Here is a 24,070-nt window from a genome sequence, read left to right on the forward strand (position 1 = left end):
TAAAATGTGGGCACAGATTTCGAATAGGCAGTTGAAGATTTACAGATGGCAAATAAGCACATGGGGAGTTCATTGTCATTATCCATTATGGCAATGGCAATGCAATTTAAATTTCAATGCGATACCATTACACACCTGTTAGAATGCTATTGAATACATACATGCAAATAAAAATAATGTCAAATGCTGCCAGAGATGTGAGGCAAATTTATCTCTCATACACTGTTGATGATTATCCAAAATAGCACAGCCATTTTGGAAAACAGTTCTTAATTAGCTGAATGTTAACATCCATACAGCTCAGTAATCTCACTTCTAGGTATTGTGCCCAAGTGAAATTAAAAAAAAAATCACAGAAAATTTGTATTAGAACATTTATGGATGTTTCATTTGTAGTTGCCTAAAAGGAGAACAACTGAAATATTCTTCAACTACTAAATGGATAAAAACAAACAAAATGAAACTTTGGTACATGTATACAAACGAAATACTATTCAGCTAAAAAAAAAAGGAAGAATCTATCATACATTACACCAAGTGAAATAAATCAGATACAAAAGGCTAAATATTGTATAATTCATTTATATAACATTCTCAGAAAGACAAAACTAAAAGAAAGAAACCAAACCAGGGGGCACTAGCTACTTGAGAATGAGGTTGAGGGGGACTGACCACTGTATTAATGATCTCCTGCATCGTAACACACTAGTGGCTTCTCTCAGAGTTTCTGTGGGTCAGAAATCTTCGTACAGTTTCCATGAGTGCATCTGGCTCAAGATCTTTTATGAGGTTGCAGGTAAGCTGTTAAGCAGTCTGCTGACTGCAGTGTTACCTGAAGGCTCACCTGTGGGGGGATCTGCTTCCAAATTCACTTATGTAGTTGGCAGGATTCAGTTCCTTGTGGAATTTGGAATTTAGTTTCTTGCTAGCTGGTTAGTTTGGGGCACTCCTAGTTCCACACCATACACATTTCTCCAAAGGACAGCTCACAACAGGGACACTGACTTTCCTCAGACAGAATTTGTGAGAGTATGAGAAAAAGCACCCAACACGTAAGGCAGTCTTTTTATAAACTAATCCCAAGAGTGTCATCCCATTGGCCTTGCCAAAATTATGTTCCCAAGACGGGAGTTATTAAATCTATCTCACACTCAAGGGGAAGGATTAAACAAGAGGATGAACACCAGTAGACAGGAATTATTGGGGGCCAAAATTGGAGGCTGCTTCTCATAGGCAGCCATCTGGATCCCTGTATATTTTTCCTCCATTCAAAACATATTCACCTCTTCCAAGGTCCAAAGAGTTTTATCCCAGTACATTGCCAGTTCAATCTCATCATCTGAATCAGGGAGCCACCTTAGAGTCAGCCTGCCACAAACTCAAAGTGAAGGGGGGACCCTTGGGGGTAATGAAATCTGGTTTGTATCTTAATTGTGACAGTGATTACATAGCTATACTTGTTTGGTAAAAAATCATAGAACTGAATACTAAAAGGGATGGATTCAATTATATGTAAGTTACAACTTAATTTTTTAAAATAAAAAAAATTAAACTCAAAAATATAACAAACACACAATAACCATTAAATTTTAGCCAAACAAATTGAGTAATTGGGCAATGTATTAAAATATTTTTCTATAAATTTACATTTTGATGCAAGCAGCATATTTTTTTCTAATTGTATCATTGAAAGGTCATGATAATATATCATATGCTTATATAATTAATAATTTGCTTATAAGAAAAAAGAACTGTTATTGACTGAAAATTATATTCTTTTATAGAAAGAAGTATATTGTGATAATACTATTTTTCACTTTAATATTTGTTTTTATTCCTTAGAACAGACAATTCATCAATTCAAGAAATAGGGAAGATGAACATATTTGCAAAAGCACTATTAACTTTTTCTCATTTTATTTACAAAAGAGCTATTAGAATAATTTTCCATAAGTTACAGTTTATAATCACTTTACTTAAAGTAAGCTGAATATAGACTGTGAAAAAAAATCCTATATTCTTATTTTCCCCAATTCTGAAAAGTGACAGAGAGAAGGCAATCGGATCCAGTTACTGTACCCTGTTTATACAGCTGCACTTCATTGAATGAAGGCTTGTGTTACACACAGTTTGTGATAGGAAGTAAATGCTTTTAAAACAACTAAAGAGACAGGTCTTTGACCTCCACCTTTGTGGATTCTTTGTTCCGCCATTGAGCTTCTGTGGAGGTTATAAGGAAGTAGTTTCAATATATCTTATCGCCCTCTAATTTAACCTCATCTGATTGGTTTTTCCCATGTGAGTTCATAACATGGATGCATTATGATAAATTTTTAAAACAAATCCTGAAGCAACCAACAAAATGGACAATGATTTTATTTGTAATGAAGTTTAGAAGTCAAGGGTTCTGAAATGTTCAACAATGCATGTATTCTAGAGAGAAAATAGCATTTAGTTTGATTCAGGTGCCCAATCTGTAAGAACTTTTAAGAGACTTAGGAGATTCATCAGATGTATTACTTCTTAATGAACTTCCACATAACATCTGAAGTTATCAAGTACCACGGGAATGTTGTATATCTCTTATTCATAGCTGTATAAGCTAGCCAATAAACCAGAGATTTAGGTTCTAGGTTCTTTCAAGGATTATGCCAGGGAAATTAGAAGTCATTATGGTGAAATAGTTCTTATTTGTCTAAGAAGAATTACCTTAATTACTTGGGTAAAAATACTATATATGGGTCATTATTACATGTGATCAAAATGTTAACCAATTGGGATCTAAGTTACGTATAAACTGATGGTTTATAAATATACTTGCAAGTACATAACTTTAATAAAAATGACTTTCAATAGGGCTATTATTTCATAATCCTGTTCATAATGTTCTCCTCACAAAAATTAGTCCTTCTTTTATCTCTGAGCTATCACTTGTTTACCAAAACCCTTTTGCAAATTTTGTGTGGTCACTCCCTACACGGATTATTTGGAGAGGTTTCATCTCCTACATGAATGGCCAAGAAGTCCGCCCAGATCAAATATATATGTATATGTATTAAATTATTATATACACACATATTAAATATATACATACACTGTATACTATGTAATGTATGCATATGACATATATTGCATGCACATGTATAATATATGCACATATTTTTATATACCTATAATTTTTATTAAAACTTATAAGAAATTATTCTGCTTTGTGCCATAAATTTTGACAGTCAGTATATGGCAACTTCAAAGAAAAATAACCCCAAATTTTCACTCTTAGGTTCACTATTTAGTTCCCATGAATCCAAACCTCAAAGATTTAATTTCTAATCTACACTGACAGACATATAATGACCATATCCCATGGTTCATTCTATCTCCTGTATTCATAGCAAAGAACAAAGTATAAGTTAGTTTAGCTACGAATATAATTTTTGAAAATGGAATATAGTATAATGAGGCATTTTGATCTGTAGTTCAGGTAGGAAGTGGAAAACACTGACAGAGTGCAAAACATGGGCTCCTTCTCTTCTATGCCATCTACTGAGGGGATCGTTCCAGCAGCCTGTTTGTTGTAGAAAACATAAGCACCTGTTTCTGGGGGTGGATGTGAACTGTAATACATTATGAAGGACCTTAAATCTGAGGAGCAAATTTATTCTTCCTTGCAACTTATTTTAATAGATAGGCTTTGAGATTTCTTAAAAATGCTATCAGGAAAGAATATTATGTAATATATTACTCCAAAATTTAGGCAGCAATTTCTCCCATCAGTGTATTCTTCTTTAATTAGAACTATGTTATCACATACTGAAAAATCATCACCATTCATTGACTGTATTGTTACAACATACCAGTTAGCTTTTATGATCTGTCATACTGTAATGTGTTAGCAAAATGTAAATTTTGGAAGTCATTCCAGTTTTCTGGAGGCATTTAATTATATCATATACACTATACATATTTATTGGCTATGCTTCAACTTTTTATTTGTTTATAATTTATACCCTCCTTGCTTCCAAAAGTGATCTTAGGCAGCTTATTTTAATTATAATTATATTGGCTAGCTTTTTTCAGAGATGTTCCAGATTTTCTTCCTCACTCAACAGAGCAGCATACATGACTGAAAATGGAAGTTGCTTTGTTCTCATTCTCATGGCTCATTTCAAATTATGTGTTTTGCAGAGGTTAATATTATGTGGGCTGGACACCAAACACACCACAGTTCTGAGGACTATAACTTATCCACTGCACTGAGACAATCTGTCCTCCAAATATATACTTCCTGGGTAAGTTGCATGAAATTGAATAAATATGATTATATAATTCATTTTTTAAAGGCTCAGTTGTTTCTATTTCCTGTGAGTAAACTAATAAGGCGTTATTTCTAAAATCCTTCTTTCTCTTCTGTAAGGACAGATACTAAAAGCAGGTTGTGCTTTCCAATGATGGTCTTTCACCATTGAAGTGACTGTCTATTTTGATTTACTATCAACTAAGAGATGTGATGGACAGGTGATGCATCTCAATTCAAATACATGCAAACCAAGACTTTATTAGACACTTTTAAAAGCAGTTTAAAAAATAGTTCTTATTTCTGAATGCTGCTGCCCAATCTACTTAAACCCTTTGCTTTTTGTCTGCATATTACAGCAATTAGTACAATGCTCAACAAAAAGTTTAGCTCTCCCATATTTTCACACAAGAAAATGACAAGACTAAGAATACCAGGAGTAGTCACTAGTTCTAAGGTTCTTCTGATTCACTGGGTGAAGCTGACCCACTTGTTAATAGCCTTCATCTGATTGCTCTTCTTTAACTCTTTTTAACCATCCAAAATACTGCTGCTAAAATGCATGTTGAGCTAGAAAGTCTGAGCTATTGATGGGTCAGTGCATCTATCAATAAATTATTCCCTAACTATAAATTATAATGATCTAACATTTGTATGGCTCTTTCTAGTTTGCAAGGCACAACTTTTAGATACCATTTATTGTGTACTTTCCAAGTGCTGGATAATCTTCTGAGACCATTTTATGTATTAACTCATTTGATATTCATGACAATATAAGATACAGATACTGCATAACTCTCATTTTTAACTAATGGAACTGAGTCCATAGTTTAATCACAAAACTAGTAAAGGAAGCAATAGAACTTGAACACATTTAGCCCAGCCTAGGTTCCCAGACCTTCACCTGGATGCTACATCTCCTTCTATTGCCTCTATATTGTTTTTCACTTATGTTACCTCATTTGATCTGCATAAATAGGCCCATCTCATGCTTGATCTAGTGGTACTAATATGAGGAAACTGAAGATCGGTGAGGTAAATTCTGCAGCTAGTAAGTGATTGAGCCCCATATGTGACTCCAAATGCCCCATAACTGATATAAGTATACTTACTGGCATGCATTCTAACTAAAACAGAATAGGCAAAACAAATCTTTAAGGTGTGATGGTACTAATACATTTGCTGAAAGGAATATTAAAAGAAGTCCACCCCTGCTCCCAATTCATATGCCTGTGTTATAGCTTGTATTAATTTCTTAGGGCAGCTGCAACAAAGTACCACCAACTGGACTGCTTACAACAGAAATGTATTGTCTCACATTTCTGAAATCTACAAGTCTAAAATCAAGGTATTGACAGTGCCATGGTCCCTCTGCAGTTTCTAGGGAAGGAGCTATTCTAGTCCTCTCTCCTAGGTTCTGATAGTTTCTTGGCTTTGGGGAGCAAAACTCCAATCTTCACATCATCGTCTCCCTGTGTCTGTGTCCAGATCTCTCCTGTTTTTACATGGACACCAGTCATACTGGATTAGGAGCCTACCTGCCTGCATTAAGACCTTATTATAACTAATTTGATCCACAATGATCCTATTTCCAAATAAGGCCACATTATGAAGAATTAGTGGATAAGATTTTGGGCTCTGAAGGGATACAATTTCAACACATGAATTTTGGAGGCACACAGTTTAATCCATAACACAGCTCTAAGCAATAAGGGTGAAAAAAAGGGTTTGTAAAAAGGGTTTATATATACATATTTTTCCATCTCCAATAGCTCATGCTGAAAACTCTAGATAATTAAAAGTGGAAGAAAATTCTACCTATTTCATTGCTGCATAGCTCAAGGCTGGTCTAGGGTTCTAGTGGATGAAGGAAAGTACAGTCCCCTCATGGAAAAAGGGACACTTCTTTTTTAAGAAATAGTGGCATTAATACGAAATTGTATTATTCTCTGCAAAATAGGCTGAATACAATATTTATTCAAATATTAATCTCAAACAACAAGTGTTGGAGAGGATGTGGAGAAAGGGGGTCCCTAGTGCACTGTTGGTGGGGCTGCAGACTGGTACAACCATTATGGAAAGCAGTTTGGAACTTCCTCAGAAAACTAAAAATGGATCTGCCTTTCGACCCAGCAATTCCATTGCTGGGACTATATCCTAAGAACACTAAAACACCAATACAAAAGAACCTTTGCACCCCGATGTTCATAGCAGCACAATTTACAATAGCTAGGTGCTGGAAGCAACCTAGATGCCCATCAGTAAATGAATGGATCAAAAAACTATGGTACATTTACACAATGGAATTCTATGCAGCAGAAAGAAAGAAGGAGCTCATACCCTTTGCAACAGCTTGGATGGAGCTGGAAAGCATTATGCTAAGTGAAACAAGCCAGGCAGTGAAAGACAAATACCACATGATATCACCTTTAACAGGAATCTAAACAACAAAACAAAACAAAACAAAAAAGTAGCAAAATATAACCAAAGACACTGAAATAGGGGATAGTCTGACAGTGGCCAGAGGGGAGAGAAGAGGGAATTTCAGGGGGGAATGGGTAGGGATTACAGGAACAAATTTGGAGGACACATGGACAAAAACTAGGGGTGGGGGGTAATGGGGGGAAGGGGGGAGGGTTGGGTGGAGGGGCTGGAACGGGAGTAGGGGGGAGAAAACTGTACTTGAACAATGATTGAAATAAAAAAAATATTAATCTCAAAAATCTTTATTCTTTTTTGATTTATACCTTTCTTTTTGCATTTTGAGGAAATGCCCAAACCTCTGAGAGTTGTATTTTGGGGAAAAAAGGCTCCATGAAAGGAGGCAACTGTATTTCAAGTCAACCTAGGGAAATCAGTACAGTTAGCGAATTAATCATCTGGGGAATTATCAGAGGAAAATTTTTATCAGAGCATTATAGATTTCAGAACTAAAGGAAATCTTGGAGGAAACATATTTAAACCATCCATTTTAAAAGCTACAAAAACATCTCAGAGAAGCCCACTACATCCCATAGTCCTGAACCTTGCTGGGTGGGACCGAGTTCAACATTTTACCCCCAGTTTACCTTTACCCTGGTTTCACTTGTGCCTTCCCTGCTATTAAGTCAAGACATCCCAAGTTACAGGGGAAATCTAAACGAAATGCAGGCTCACACCTGTATAGTGCAGGTATAACTATCCCTTGCAACCTCATGTTATGTCACCAAGGACAGAGAAAATATGCTGGTTAAGGAAATGGACTTTGGGAATGCATCACAAGCTACTAAGTTTTTGCAGGGGTGGGGATGGGGGTGCAGGTGGGATGGATTCAGAGAACTTGCCATGTAAGAAATAAATTCAGGTTTGTAAACCTGCCTGGATTCTTTTCTAGCATGCTTACATCTGTGTGAAGACAGCATAGATGGGTTAAGGGTCTGTGGTGGTTAACAGCCTGTGGTAGGTCTTTCTAGAGAGTCAAGTCACAGCACAGTCATCGGTCCTCTTTATTTTCTTTGACTCTTTTGTAAGGTTCTTTTCATCCACAGTGCTACACAGGCCTACAATTTGGCGGTTACTAAGGTAACAGTGTATTTTAGAAGAAATAAAAAATGGGTCATGTCATTGGAGGTAAAATTGATTTGAGAAATGAAAAACAAAATTAAGCTCAGCAGCCTTTTCTTTGATAGCACAGTGAGAAGTAGGGTGGTGCCCTGCCGTTCACTGTAGTGAAAGGTAAGATTTCAAATTTCAAGAACTTCTAGCCATACTTTTTGCATTTTTAAGCCAATTTTGAGCTTCAATTTAACATTATTCATCCAAGAAAAGCTGCAATTTTGAGTACCATTTTAAGCGAGACGTTTATTGGTTTTGCATGGTCTTTCAATCTTTTATTATACATCTTAATTAATATAATGCCTTAAACATGATAGTCTCTCCACTTTGCAAATAATAAAATATGTCTAGACCCGTGGATATTGTGTAATACATAACAGTGTCGGGATTAACATTTTGTTTTCTGCCAACTTTATAATGAAATACCTTAATGCTGCAATTGCATATTGAAAACACAGCTACAGAAGTGCTTGCAAAATAAAAGAATGGGATGTGTCAAAGGAATATAGGAGCCAACTTGAAAGAGCTTCCAGTGGCCAAAATCTGGAACAATTTGAACAACAAAATATATAACATACGGTGGTGTTTTAAACCAAAGTATAAAACAAATATCTTCTAAAATGGTCCATACTGATATAGATAAATGATTGGAAAAAATAAATAAATGGGAGACAAATTCCCTTAAAGAATTAAAAATAATATACCTACATACTGCCCTCCTTTGGGAATGGAGCTTAATGCCTCCCTACCCCTAGCTTTTGAGTGTGAGCTGTGCTTAGTAAGCCCTTTATTAAGAAAGAGCATGGAAAAGGGACAGAAGGTGGTGTGGGGTAGGGTGGGAGGGTAACTTCAGAGTGGAGAAACTTGGCAAACAACCTCAGATCAAAGTTAATATCCTCAGAAATGTTGTGTTGGTAGCATTTAGCCTTTAATAAAATGTGTTAAGAATATCCCCTCGATAGCCTATCACATGCATTTGATGACATATAAGGAGAACGGCCTTCACTTCTGTGATCTTTGTCACCAAAATCCTAACCCCAGTCTAACCAAAGAAAAGACATCTGTCAAACCCAAACTGAGGGACATTCTGCAAAATACCTAATCAGTGATCCTGGAAAGTGTCAAGGTCATATAACACAAGGGGTCATCTGGGAAAGTGTCCAGGTCGGAGGAAGCTATGAGATACAAAGACTAACTGGAATGTGGTACCCTGGACCAAACCTAAAACAGAAAAAGGACACTAGGAAAAAAGAAACCAACTAGGGAAATCTAAATAAGTTGTGGAGTTTGGGGGCACTTAGTTAATAGTAATGTTCCTGTGTCGGTTTCTTAGTCCGTATATCACAGTACCTTGATACTTCATTGTAGTTGCTATTATCGCTGCCTGGAACATTACTTCCTCTTTCCCTCTGATTATTATACTCTTCAAAATTCAAATCATTCCTATTTTCTATAGGCGCCTTTTTCACTTTGTCCAGGTTGCTTTTGTTTGTTTGTGTGTTCCATAAAATACTTGTGTGTCCCAATTATAGTACATATTACTTTGTATAATGCCTTTTATACCAGCCTCTAAACTTTAAAAGGAGTCCATTTTTCACTGCTATGTGCTTTGCTTTATATAAAGTACCTGATACAGTCAGTGTTTCACAAATATACATTACACAAATACATGAAGTAAAAGGTTTATAGTTGTCAAAAATCCATTTGTCAAAGGAAATATTTTGTTAGTTATCTAGATAAGGCCAATATGAGGCTGATAATGGCACAATGCATAAAATAAGTTAAATCTGTCATTCAATTATATATTTTTTATTTAATAGATCCTCCAAAATTAGAGCATAGGTGAGTTATTTACCTGTAAGAACAAATATATTTTAACATATGTGTCATATAGGAAGCTACTGAATGTGAAATAGTAAGTTATCTACATTCAATGAACTGAGTATTTCTCTTGAAAGCATAGGGAATTAATGATAAATTCATTAATTGTGGTACATTTGCACAATGGAATACTATTTAGCAGAAAGAAAAAGGAACTCCTACCATTTGCAACAGCATGGATGAAACTGGAGAGCATTATGCTAAGTGAAATAAGACAGGCAGAGAAAGACACATTTTATATAATCTCACCTATAAGTGGAACCTAATCAACAAAACACAGAAATGAGCAAAATAGAACAGAGACTTGGAAATAAAGAACAAATGGACAGTGACCCAAGGGGAGGGTGGAGGGGTACCCCAGGGAAAAAAGGGGAAGGGGCAAGCAAAGGGACACTAATAGAGGACTCATGGGCATGGACAATGGGGTGGGAGTGACTGTGGGACTGGGAGATTGAGGGGGTGAGCAAAGTGGGAAGAGACAGGACAACTGTAACTCAACAACAATAAAAAAAAGAAAAAATGATAAATGTATTCATTTAAATACTTTTTAAATGAGTAATTTTTTTAGGTTTGTAGTATCTCTCAATCATTAAAATAGTGTTGTATCCTAGGTTGGGATTATAATAAACATAGTAAATTATGTTTGTAGTATCTTAATAATCTAAAAATAGGTAAATTTTAATCACCATGAGAAGAAAGAAATATAGTTATAATATCAATTAATGAAAACCTTTATTAAAACATTTAATACTATAAATTAGAGAATATGTAAACACATAGTGATTTTTAGCATAATTTAAAAATACATTAATTACATTTAGAAACAGTAGATAGCAATTCATTAAGAATAAAGACGTGTGGATTAAAGCCATAGCCTAGTTTTTAACTAGCTTTGCCACTCTAAACCAATAGTTAGTGTTTCGATCCCAGTGATTTTGTCCATGAAATGGGGCAATTAATATTTGTTCTGCCCTGTCATATTATTATTTTGAAGATCACCTTAAATAATGAGTGTGGAAATTCTTTGAACCATACCAAGTATGATTCACATGTATGATATTGTTTTTATATTACATGTAAAACCACAGAGGAATGCTTAATGAAATCCCAGATCTTTTTATTACATCATACTCCCTGCCAAACTACATAAGCAAAGACTATTTTTCAATATGCGGGAGTTGGAGTTATACAAAGACAAATGTGAACAAATAAAGACACAAGAAACTAACAACTTTGATGTAATGCAGTCAAATGCACTGGGGATAAAAGTCTCATAACTCTAATGTCGTAGAAGAAGAACATACCTGGAGCCCCCACGAAGTAAAGAAACAAAACTTTGCAGAACTCTCAGGCATGCCTTTGCCTCGCTCAACCACCATTCAAAGACGGCTGATAAGATGAACCTGATGTCCATTACTAAATGAAGGAAGCCCTTTGCCTATGTGTATCTCGACCAGTTGCAAAGCCCCGATTCTAGCATGAATCGGGAAGATGAAATTACTCTGTAGCTGAGCAAGAAATTTAGAAATTTGGTAAAAATTAAATTATTCTCTGATTTTTTTTTTCAGAAATCCGATAGCCATTTGTAGTTCTTATTATGGAAGATAAATAAGGGAAGTCATAGTGAGGGGCTCTGCACAAAAGAACAACATCTTACTGTCACTTTTAAACAATGTACACTTAAGCAAACATATTCAACTCCTTTTACATGTTTTTGTTCTTATTTTGAGAAGCACACTCAGTCATTTCCCTCCCAGAGATGTCTTGACTGGGGGAGCCAGTCATAGTGGCAGAGGTTGGGGATATAATGAGAAGACATGAGCTTCTGTTCTTAAGGTGACTTTTTTCCTTGGAGGGATTTGAGCAAGTCAGAATCCTCCTAATACAAGCTGTTAAGGCTTTAGAGAGAAGTGTCTGCTCTCATTACCAAGGGAAGCCTCACAGAAGAAATGATGCTTGACCCCAGTTCGCAAGAAGAGTAGCATTTTGCGATGGATGGGGTTGTAAATGAAGCGTTATGTAGAAGGAGAATGTCTGTGAAAACACAAAAGAGTGAAAAAATATGATAGATTTAGATAATGACAAATAGAGTATGTGGTATGTGTATTAGCTTTTTGGGGCTGCCAGGACTAAGTGCCAAAAACTGGGTGACAAGAGAAACTGATTGTCTCACAGCCTGGAGGCTGGAAATCTGAGACTAAGGTGTCCACAGGGTTGGCTCCTTCCAGGGGCTGTTAGGAAGGATTAGATCCATGCCTCTCTTGTAGCTTTTGCTGGTTTGCTGGCAATTTTTCGTGTTCCTTGGCTTGTAGATTCATCACCCCAATCTCTGCCTTCATTGTCACATGACTTTCTTGTGTGTGTGTCTGTCTTTGTGTGATTTCCCATTTTTATAAAGACACCAGTCATGGATTAGAGCCCACCCTAATTACCTCATTTTAACTTGGTTACCTCCATAATTCTATTTCCAAATAAGGTCACATTGTGAGGTCCTGGGGGTCTAGAGCCTCATATGTCTTTTGGAGAGACACAATTCAACGTATAACCGTATGCATATGGCTAGCATATAGGGTGTATGAAAAGGTGGAATGGGGAACAGAGGAAATAGAAACACTCATAGAAATGGGAACAGAAAGATGGGCCTGGATACTTAGAGATAAGTCCTTTCTAAGTGGAAACAAAAGCTCGCATTCCACACATGCAATTTAAGATGAGTTTTCCGGATAGAGATCAGTATTCTCTATCTGCAACCAGAGGATTGGTTCTGTGCCATGAGTAAACATAGACTTATAGAATGTGGGGCAGTGAACTTGATTATTCAAACTTTAGTTTCTCAGTTCTGAAAAAGAAATTTCCCCAAAGTAACATTATTTAAAAAATTAGAATAATGGAAGTGCAGATATTAGTTAAGTTAAACTACTGCACTAAAATTAAAAAAGACATGAATCCTGGAGCTCAGATTTTTTAAATTTCTTTTAAAGTACTGTATTTTGCTATGTATAATGTGTGTGCATGTTTTGTGTGCATTATACATGGGATTATTTTACCCATTGTTATGTCCATGGTATATAATCATACCCATGTATAATGGGCATCCTTATTTTTCCCTCAAAAACTTGGGCACAAAAGTGTGTATTATATATGGCAAAATACATAATTATTCACTTAATTTCAACCATTTTGCTTAGCTTCTTGCTCATGGACAGCTCCCCTTTCTCCATCCCTGCTTTTTCTCCCAGTTTTTCAAGCTTCCTGGTTTTATTTTCTTGTTCTTCCACCCTAAGGGGCTTCATTTCCATGACTCTGGAAAGAACAGCCCCTGGCCTTCTGTTACATCTGCTTTGAACTCCCCGAGCCCTGTTTGAATCCGGTCACCACCTACTTCCCTCCCACACCCTGACTGCTGAGCGCCATGGGTGTCCTCCAGCCCCAGCTGGGCAGCATGGTGCCCCCTAGTGTGTTGCTTCCAGACACAGCTGAGCTGTCTGTGCTGCTCACCAAACTGGAAATGGGAGCCTTCTCCCCACCTGGGAGAAGCCTTTCCAGAATTCCAGTCTCTTCAAGATCTCCTTTCCACTGCTGCCCTTTTCTGTCAGCCAATGGCACATTTTAAACTTCACAGAGAAACACATCTCTCCAATTTTTGTTTGGATATCCTCATTAAGATTCGTGAATGCTTTTACTGAAAATGTTCACATCTCTGCAGCTGGTCTAGTCCTTAGGTTGGGGACATTGCTTGCATCTTAGTTCTTTTCTTGGACTTTGTCTGATCAGCTACTTTTGACATTTGTTCCTCTTTCTCTCAATGGCTCCTTCTAAATACATCATAAATAAATTCATATCTCTCATGTTAGTACATATTTTAAGGAATACTTCCAGCTCTCTCCTTCATTGTTCTCAGGGAGAGAAAGAAGTAAGTAATCTCTGCCTCTATCCCATCATTTTCTTTGAGTGATTCTTAAACTTACTTAGGTGTAGATACCAGGCCAACTGCCCCACTGATCCGTAAATCCAGTGTTATTTTTAGTCCAGTTGATATTCACACAATACGTTGGCTTATTCAACAGCTTCCTTGGGATATCCCTCAAGGACTTCCACAAAACATCTCCTAAGTGGAACTTTACAACCTATTCTTCCTCCTGTTCAGTGTCTTGGTGAACATCACCTGACAAGCCAAAAATGTGGGTATCTTCTGATATGCTTTTGTCCCTCTGCTCTTCTATATTTAACTAGTTACCAAATCCTTAGCTCTCTTGTGTGCATTCTGCCTCTCCATCCCTGTGGCAAGTGCTGTGGTTAAATGTGCATGATCTTTCACTGGGCTATTAAAATAAATTTCAAACTCATTTTTACATTTCTTACAAGCTTAAAAACAACATTAACTGTTCCCTCGTGGCCTAGGATAAATCCAGTCTCCTCAGAATGGCATTAAAAGGCTTTTCTCCCTGGTTTGACTGATGTCTAAATTATCTCACCACAGGCTCTCTGACCAAAGCTACAGACTGTTTCTTTAGAAAATTGCACATTCCCCCATGCACGCAAGCTCACACTTTCTTGTGGTGATATCAAGGGCGTGCACAGACTCCCTGAGACCTATGTATGAATGCTGTGGTCCAAACCAATCTCTTGCCACATTCTCCAACACCTTCAGCAATGCTGAAATACTTAATCGTCCCCCTTAAGTGTCACGTTGTTCCTTGCTTTGTGATGCCCCCTCAAACACCTCTGGCTGCCTCTTTCACTTGAGGAACAGAAAACTCACTCATCTTTCCTCTGCTTTAACCCGAGGTCTCCCCTTGGTTTATACTCATTTCCTCCTCACACACAGGCCTAGGTTATTCCTCTTCTTTATGACCTTGTTATATATGACTTCTATCAAAAAAATAATAAAATAAACCTACAGTAGACAGTATAACTTAAGGCCATAGAGCCTTGAAGTGAGAATGACATGGGTTTGGATGCAAGGCAGGAATGGATATATTTGGTAAATAAAATAAATATCCCTTGGCCCAGGTACTGAGACTTTAAGGTTGAGGAAGGGGGACTTTCTTCTGTCAAATTAGTACCATTTGAGATTTTCTGGTGGAATGGGCATTTAAATTGGTTTTAAAAATTATAGAGGATTTGGGAATGCAAAGATTGGATGTAGAGGAGATGATTGCTAATTCTCAGGACTGGAGGACATTTACTAAGCTGCTTTGAACTTTAGAAATTAGAGCCTTGATCATATCAAGAAATTGCTTTTACAGTACTATGTTAATAGCAAGAAATTAAATGTTATATGATTCATGAGACTTACCCCTGACCTATTTCTTTATTTTCTTATTAGAAATGTGATTTTCTGGAATTCATGCTGAGTTCATTTTTCTAATTGTCAGATCATTATGTTAATGAGTGGTAATATTTGAGACAGTTTTTATTCAATTTTTTTTCAAAGTCTGACCTATAGGAAACTCATTAACAGAATATTCTGTGGGTTAATAGGCTTGCGGTTCACAATAGGATGGTAAAGGCTCTGAGAGGTTCTGCAGTAAAGAAACTTCTCTTGTTTAACTCTCTACTTCACAAATTATTTGACCATAGAACCCAATTTCCTGGGTTATTACTATGTCACAGGACTATTTCTCTATACTTTGGAGAATTATAATGAACTATGAATATTCATCTGCTATGAACTCTCCAAATAGAAGTATTTATTAAGCATCCAAGTTAAGTCATGTTACATTGTTATTCACATCTCAGAGATTCCAAAACACTCCTTAACTCAAAGTACTTATATCATAGGTCATATATGTGTGTTTAAAATATCTTTATTAACCTTTTATAAGGGAAGTATTTTAATACATTACAAAATTATACTACAGTATCACAGATCTTTTGGAATCAAAAGATGGCTAGATTTCAAATGGTTTTCCCCTTCACAATTTATTTGAGGAAACTGAAGGTTAAGAACTTTATAAATATCATGGAGAGATTCTATACTGGAACCAAGGCTTAATGTGTATATCTTGAACAAGAGCCCAATATACCTTTGTGGCTCATTAATCTAATTCATCGCTTAATAATATAGTTATAAATAATGAAACTGATACTGTTTGTGGTTACAGATGAGCTTTGATAATTTAATATTAGGGACAAAACCTAGAAGTTTATGTAAATATCCAATTTCTAATGTGTAAACATTACTAAATTTTGTTGAAGTAATATTTGGCCTAATTGAGAACAAAAACTTTAAAACAATATAGAAATAAAATTGTAATATTCAGAACAAATATTATTTAAATATCTAGAATTTTGGAAACATTAACTCTACAAAACACAAAATATAAAGTGGAAGTCAGATTTTTAAAAAATTTTTGTTTGGTTGTTTAGTTTTTCCCTTAATATGATTTTTTTAAAAAACATGAAACCACTCTTGGGGATCAAAGTCATTAGGAGAACACAACAGATTTTGCTTATTAGTTGATTCTAACCAGTTCTGTGGTTTAAGCATAAGTTGTTCTTTTTTAAAGTCAGATGCATTTCCATCTGTTAGTAAATATTAAACTTTAAAATTTGTTTTGACTATGGCACTATATCATAGCCCCTTCCTTTCTAACTTTGAAAAAATTAGGAGATATTGTGCCCTCAATCAACCATATAAAAACAAATTTGAAAGAGGAAATTTATTTTATCCTCTCCTTATATGAAATCACTCTTTTTTTATTATAATTTCAATTTATTCCTAAGAATGCCAGGTTATAATACAGAGTTTGAAAGCTGTCAACGTATAAAGACACATGATCCTGTACTTCCTTTACTTAAAGAAAGTGAGTATTTGTGTGTATATAGAAAACCTCTTTAAGTTCGGGAAACACATCCAGCCTTTTCAAGATTAAGGAAATAACACACCACTGGTGCTATTTTAACTAGGCAGCATTAGGTGCAAAATGGAAGTCCAGTGGACTTGGCTCTAATGTCTGCAGCTTTATCACCATGTGCAGAATTAATGTTGCAAAGTCGAATATGACTATAAAATATAAGAAATAGGCAAATTTGCAAAAGACTAAGATATATTTGCTTAGGTGTACACTCAGATGTTGAATCATTAGTAATAGTATGTGTTGTGCGGAGGAAAAAGTCTGTGTGCAAATTTAAAAGTTTGCTGTCTTTCAGGTATTCTACCTCCCCCTGGCACTCTTCGTACCACCTTCAGTGTTCGCCATTCATCTTCAGTTCAACCTCCTCTTCCAGTTTTGGATCCACACCGAGGTAAATCCTTTTGGGTTTTTGTTTTGTTTTGTTTTGTTTTATATCTAAATAGCCTGAAGCAATGTCCTGGAAATCCACTAGCAGCTGATTTATTGTGTAAGAAAATCTTTGTCTGCATTCTTTAAGGAGAAACATCTGTTCATTTTTATTCCTTTTTACTGAATATATATTGCAGAGTTTATAAGAAGCAATGAGGCCAGTTGGTCCCAATTAAATAAAACCATTTTTTGAACTATTAAGTACCAAAACTTTTTAATACTTTATTCAATACAATATCTTCCTGTATTACAGTTTATTAAACATTGCTTGCCAAAAGATGTTGAAATTTATTTTAACATAAAGACATAAATTTATATACATAATTTATGTATGTTTATAAGTATATATTTACATGTAAATATTTATAGTAAAATTTATTTTTATAATATAATTTTAATGTAATTTATTATCATATATTAGTAAATGTGTAGTTACACATATAAATATATATAATATTTACAGAATATATGAGTGAGAAGCCCTTGAAAATTTCTTGATAAAATTTGAATGCCTAAAAAATTATAAAAACATTTTTATTAGAAATCTTGCTTTAATTTTAGACTTTGAATTTTATTTAAAAAGTGTTCAATATGTTGTTGGGTTTTTCCCCACAAAAATGAATGTAATTTCTTGGGTCTTCTGTGGTATCTCAAATTGTCAGACTTGAATGTCTGCAGAAAGACCATTAAGCAACTGATTGGTTTATGAACTATTGTACTGATCTGGTTGTTAAGCAGCAAAAAAATCGCAGGCCCCCAAAAACCCTTCCTTCCACACATGAGAACCCTTCCAAGCATGTGGTATTTATTGGAAGGCTTTTGAAGTCCTGTAGGAAGCACGTTGACAAGTGCTGCAACTGGTTGAACAATACCGCAAATCACAGCTGCGTTAGATGCCAAAGCTTGGTGCAGCAAAAAGCATTATTTCATGAATCTGCAGCATTTTATGCTCTTGACTTCCTTGGACTAAAGAGACTGCTACCATGACTTTGGGCATACGTAGTACTATTTGAAGATCTGTTGTGAAATAGAGTTGAATTTTATGCTTGTTGACGTACATCAACCCATCAATACTACAGCTGTCTGAAAGAGTTGTTGAGACCAGTTCTAACTCTAGGGTCAAAGACCAAATTTGTTTAAATCAGTGGAGGGAAGCTTTCTGATGATTTAGATGGAGGGGTTAAAGGAGAATTACATTTTTATAGCAGCTCTGCTCCAGGTCATGTCGTGTGTCGGGTCAGGTATTAGTTTGGATACAGAACAATGGTTCCCAAGTAACATCTGTCTTTTCCTGTGTACCTCTAGGAGGATCGCTAGCCAGGGCTTGAGTTCCAGCTCAGAAAGAAAGGGAGAGTGGAGGAAAGCCAGCAATGAGGCATTTCTTTTAAGCTCAGAACCTCCAGGCGGCTTTACTTCCAGCTCAAAAGCAAGGCATTAGAACCTCTCACCTGTGTTGTATAGGGTACTTTTGACTGTGCTCTCCAAGGCGCCCTTACTACAGATGAGCTGCACAGGAAACAAAAAACACAGTTTTTGAAATTAAGGTTTTGATCTTTAAATTACATTATTAGGTGTGACTATATTTCTAAGATTTTTTTTTGCTACTGTATATTTAATTGCATTTATTGTTATGGGCAGCATGCTACCATTTGTTTACAAATAGTAGAATTGTTTAGGAAGTAAAACCAAGAGATTTGTAACAGTGGCTGCTTCTAAGGGGCAAGTGAAATAGAGAGCTGAATCAGGGAGAACACAACCTTTATTTAAAAAATATTCTTATGTGTTTGAGAATTTTTTCAAGGGTTAATACACATTAGATTTAAAAATAAAATAAAAATGGAAGACAATGAACTTCAGTTTAAAAAATACCCACTTTATGACTCTCTAGGCCACTTGAGCACTGCTTAATTTCAGGCATCGTACTTGGGGATTCATTCACAGGAACAACATACAAACCATAGACTTGACAATGCTGGCCAAAGAGCTCTGCGCATTCCTGAATGGAGATTTGATTCATACAGCTGCTTCACTTCTGCTGACCTCCATAAAATCAATTCTCACTCTGAAGGGAAATTGGCCTTCAGGAGGTACTGATGTGCTCAAAGTGAAGAAAAGTTCACTCCCTTCAATCAACCAGGTTAAGATAATGGGGGAGGGGGAGGCGGGACCTAACAACATGGTTTGGAAAGATTGTATATAAGAGAAAAAAATAAGTCATAAAACAAAGTAAATGGTTTATAATGAAATATTTATTACTTTTGAGTTACTTTGGTGAAGAAACAACAGCAACTCTTTCCTCCCTCTCCTTTGCAAGTTGCAAAATATTCTGCTTGAAACTATCTCCTGTTGCTTAATTTTTATGACTGTATTTTTTATTGTTTTTTTATTCATTTGAAATATCTGTAGCACGTAGTCATACTTTTTCCCTGTAATTATACCCAAGGCATTTAGAAAATCTTTTTATTGAATACATGTTTTTGATTTAATAAGGTGGAATGTTACTGTTTTTTTAGATAGTGTATGATATTTGTGTGTGAGCTGATTTATGCAATACGGTAGTGTCAGTAACGTTACCTTTCATTTTTTTCAAATTAACCATCATGTTGTCCATGTACATATCAGATGATCTGGGCAGAGAAATGCAACAGATAAATAATTCTTTGGTATTGAAGATTTGAACCATATAATTAAATGATTTTAATAGTCCTGAACTGAAGCCCCTAACTGGAACATTATGAGGTTACAAACAAAATGAGAACTCTCTTTACCTACTAATACAGGTAGATCTCCCAATAAGTAAATGTGCATGACAACATATGATATAAGCCACTATTATGTTAAAAAGGAAAATGAACTAAATATTTATGTATGTATAAAATGTCTCTAGAAGTACACATGGGTACCCAGCTATATTTTTCTCTTGAGAAGGATATTGGTGGTAGCTGAGAGTATTAGAATGAGATATTAATATAATTTTACTCATCCTAATGGATGAAAGGCTATCTTGTGATAATATTTCTCTAATAACTAATGTTGCTTAGCAGCATTCTATGAATTTATTGCGACACTCATATATTTGCTTTAGCAAACTGTCCAAGGTCTTATCTATTTTTATTGGGTTATTTGCCTAATTTATTTGTTGGAACTCTTTATATATTATAGATATAAGTCATTTGTCAGAGATATACACTTTAAAATATATTCTCCCATTTTGTAACATGTCTTTTTATTTTGTTTCTGGTAACTTTTGATGAAAAGAAATTTTGAAGTTAAATTTATCACATTTTTCTTTAGGAAGAGTTTGTGTGTGTGTGTGTGCATGTGCACGTGTATGTATTTTCTCTAAGAAATCTTTGACTATCACAAAGTCTCAAAGAAATTATCCAAGGATTTATTTTGGAAACTTTGAACTTTAATTTTGTGTAGAGTTTATGATATACTTGAATAAACTTTGTGTACGGTGTTTGGCAGGGCCCAAGATTCATCATTTCTATGCAAAAACCCGCTTATTCCTGCACCCTTTGCAGTGCAGGCTTTCTTTTATCTATTAGATTCCCTTGGTGATTTTGTAGAAAACACACTCGATCTAATCGTAAACTTCTATTCTCTTCCACCGAGTCATTTGTCTCCACTTATATGAATCCTTCACATTAATAATCAATAAAGTTTTGTAGGAAGATTGGTTTGTACAATTTGTAAAGTAATTTGTTTTAAAATTCACTAAAGTTTTTCTTGTGCAAAATTTTGGAGCCTTTGAACAAATAAAGTTCTATTTCTTTCTTTCCTGTATTTATATCATTTATTTCTTTTTTCTTGCCTTATTGGATAGAGTTCACAGATAGCTTATTTTAATTTAAATTTGGAGAAATATCTGTCCATTATTTCCTTAAACATTACTTGTATATTTTTCTCGCTCCCTCCTTTGCAGCTGCAAATACATGTTTATTAGACTACTTGATATTCCCTCACAGATCAGTAATGCTCTGTAATTTTTTAAACTTAATTTTATCATTTATTTACTCTTAGGTTTGATAATATCTAATATTTGTCTTCAAGTTTGTTTACCCTTTCACAAACTTTCCCCAAGCTGCTATTAAGTCCACTCAGTAGATTTCTTGCATCAGATATTACCCTTTAAGTTCTAAAATTTTTATTTATTTATAGATAGTTTTCATTTGTCTGCTGAGATTGTCCATTTGTCACTTATTATTACTATATTCTTCTTTAAGTCTTAATAATAATTAATTTAAAATTCTTGTCTGCTAAATCTAGCATCTGAGTCATATACAGGTCTATTTCAATTGATTTTTTATTTTTTGCTTGATTTTAATCTCATTTTTCTGCTTTATACATCTAGTAACATTATTATTAGCCCATATTTATAGTAAATTTATTGTAGACTCTAGATTATGTTAAATTCTGCTCACCATTTCTTAATTTTATTGTAAGAAGCAATTAAATAATTGGCTAACCATCCTGAGTTTTAGAGGCTTTGATTTACCCTTTGTTAGGAAATGTTGATCTTTTATTACTGTCTTTAGTCTTGGGGCATATTCTTTATCTTTTGCAGTCTTTTAAGATAAGGCTTACTACAAGGCCAATTTTACTTGGTAGAATTTGAACTCTACCTTCTGTCTTGCCAACAATGGGCAGCAGTTGAAATCTCTACTCAGTAATTTTCTAGCTATTTACCTTCTTGCTTTTCACCAGGTTCCCTAGTGCCTTGTTCCACGAATGGGTTATTTAAGATTCAGCCAAGACTCTTAATTCATGAGTCAGGTTTGGGGGAGATTTGTGTGCTGATATTGTGGCTACTCCTTCTGTGGTTGGGGGGTGGGAGGGGTAGACTTTCCCATTTCAATTACCAGACCTTAGATCTAAGTTCAGACTCTGACTCCTAAGCTAACTAGACTAGAATTTTCCCACTGTTTTCCTTGCATCAGGACATGCATTAGAACAGCCATTCTATTAGAATGCTAATTTACCAACTATATCCACCAAACACAAACATTGTCATCAATGACCTAATTGACAAGCCATGAAGAAAACAAGTTCTTATTAGCCACAATGTATATGCTATCAACTGTCTCAAATGTATTTTTTGTATTACATAAGGGTCAATAGAAATTAGAATCTAAGACTGCAGCAATGCAGTGGACAAAATTAGAAAGCAAAAGATATATGCAGTAGAACTATGAAGCAATATAACTTCAGTGAAAATAGAAGCTAAAAATTTGTAGAAGCTATGCGATTTAGAGAGGAATAAGAAAATGTAGTTCAAGAGCCGTAAAAACAATAGCAGAATGAGCAGAGATGTCAGAGATTTGACTTTTTTAAGGACTAGACTAACTAAAGTGTTTCCCTTATTACCCTTTTGTGTCTAACACTGTGGCTCTCGTGGCTGTCTGGCAGTTGTTACCTTGTCTTCAAAATCTTGTGGAGTCTGCTTGAGACCCATTCTTGGGAAAAAACTTATTTTTATTTCAAGTGTATATATCTATTTTATTCTATCTTTTTAATAAACCATTGATAAATAATAAATGCATAGTATTTTAATGGTCATGGAGAAACATGTTTAGTTCTTTTCCAGTTTCTACAGCTGTTATTTTGTTCTCTGTATAGGCGGGAACTGTATCCACATTATTAAGCTAGCCATGAAATCTCTTTCATTATCAAATTATTATTTATTTTTCATAAAGATGACACCTGAAATTACCTTTTAAATATTTTAGATACTATAATTATTAAAACTAAAATATGGATATTATGAATGCAATTATTCATTCCAAGTGCTTTTTGTAAAAAAAATGATAAGAATAAGTAATGCCATTCCCATAATATAAACTGTGTTTTTGTCTTTTGTGGTATCATGCATTAGATTGCTTGAGTTCAAACCCTGACTTCATTTATTACTATCACTATGACCTCAGACACTGAACTTCCCTGTGCCTCTGTTCCTCACGTGTAAAATAAGGATAATACAAACACATAACATTGTTTCATTTTCAGTACTATTTTTGTCATTATTATCTATTTCTACAGTCTAGATACCTTTTTATTTTGTGTCACATACTAATCGTTTCCAGCCATCAGTTATGATTATTCATGTATCTTTTATAAGTTTAATGTAATCCATATTTTAGTATAAATTACTAATATGAATAAATACAGTTGGATTTCTGATTTAAATAATTAATTAATGCACAAATGTACTTTAGAAAAAATGCATCCAGATTCATGGGATTCCAATCATGAAATGCATTGTTTGGGTTTTTGTTATAATCTTTCTTTTTGAAATTCAAAAAGTAATCAATACACATAAGTGTGAAATTTGCCAAAGTCAGTACATCTTTTTAACTATTGAAATTATTATATCCACAGGCATTCACTGAGTGCCTATTGTATTCCTAGTATTGCAAATGATAAGTAACAGGTACAAAAAGGAGTAAAGGAGTAAAGACTGGAACATTTTGGATGAAGGTAGAGTAGCTTAGCTTGAAATGTATACATATTAAATATAAATATAAAAATATAAATATAAATAATATAAATATAAATATAAATGTTTTAAAGACAAGTTTAGGAGCATACACAGTTACAGTCATCCCAGGCCAGAAATTCTTAGTTACTGACAGTTATCATTGGTTTGATGTGTCCCGAGGAAAATTTGATGGGATGACGTTTCTGTTAGTCTAATTATTTACTTCCTTTTGTATATCATATACTTCTTCAGAAGTTACTATTTTTCTTGAAGTATTTTAAACTTTAACACATTCTATCTCATTAAATCTTAACAACAACTCTACAGAATTGGTATTACTATTTCCCCCAATTAAATATACTAAGTAACTTGCCCTAGGTTGCATGATTCATAAATGTCAAAGCAGGACTTTGTAACATGTAGTCAGGCTCCATATTCCTTGCTCTTATCCACGACATTATAAAGCTTTGTGTAGATGGGTCGTTTCTGATCTTAATGTTATAATAGCCACTATGTGCTAAGCATCCAGTG

At 34.8% G+C, this 24,070-nt stretch overlaps 1 protein-coding gene across 2 annotated transcripts in view; it reads left to right on the forward strand.

Annotated features, from left to right (window-relative positions):
• Positions 1-24,070, forward strand: part of AGMO (alkylglycerol monooxygenase) — a 286,481-nt gene that overhangs the window by 97,977 nt on the left and 164,434 nt on the right. For both annotated transcript variants that reach the window (XM_036010553.1, XM_028525865.2), the window contains exons 4-5: positions 4,186-4,289; positions 16,925-17,020. In XM_036010553.1, coding sequence (XP_035866446.1) covers positions 4,186-4,289; positions 16,925-17,020 — 200 coding nt within the window. The remainder of the gene's footprint in view (positions 1-4,185; positions 4,290-16,924; positions 17,021-24,070) is intronic.

The sequence above is a fragment of the Phyllostomus discolor genome, chromosome 10 (genome assembly GCF_004126475.2).
Source record: "Phyllostomus discolor isolate MPI-MPIP mPhyDis1 chromosome 10, mPhyDis1.pri.v3, whole genome shotgun sequence".
NCBI classification, from domain to species: domain Eukaryota; kingdom Metazoa; phylum Chordata; class Mammalia; order Chiroptera; family Phyllostomidae; genus Phyllostomus; species Phyllostomus discolor.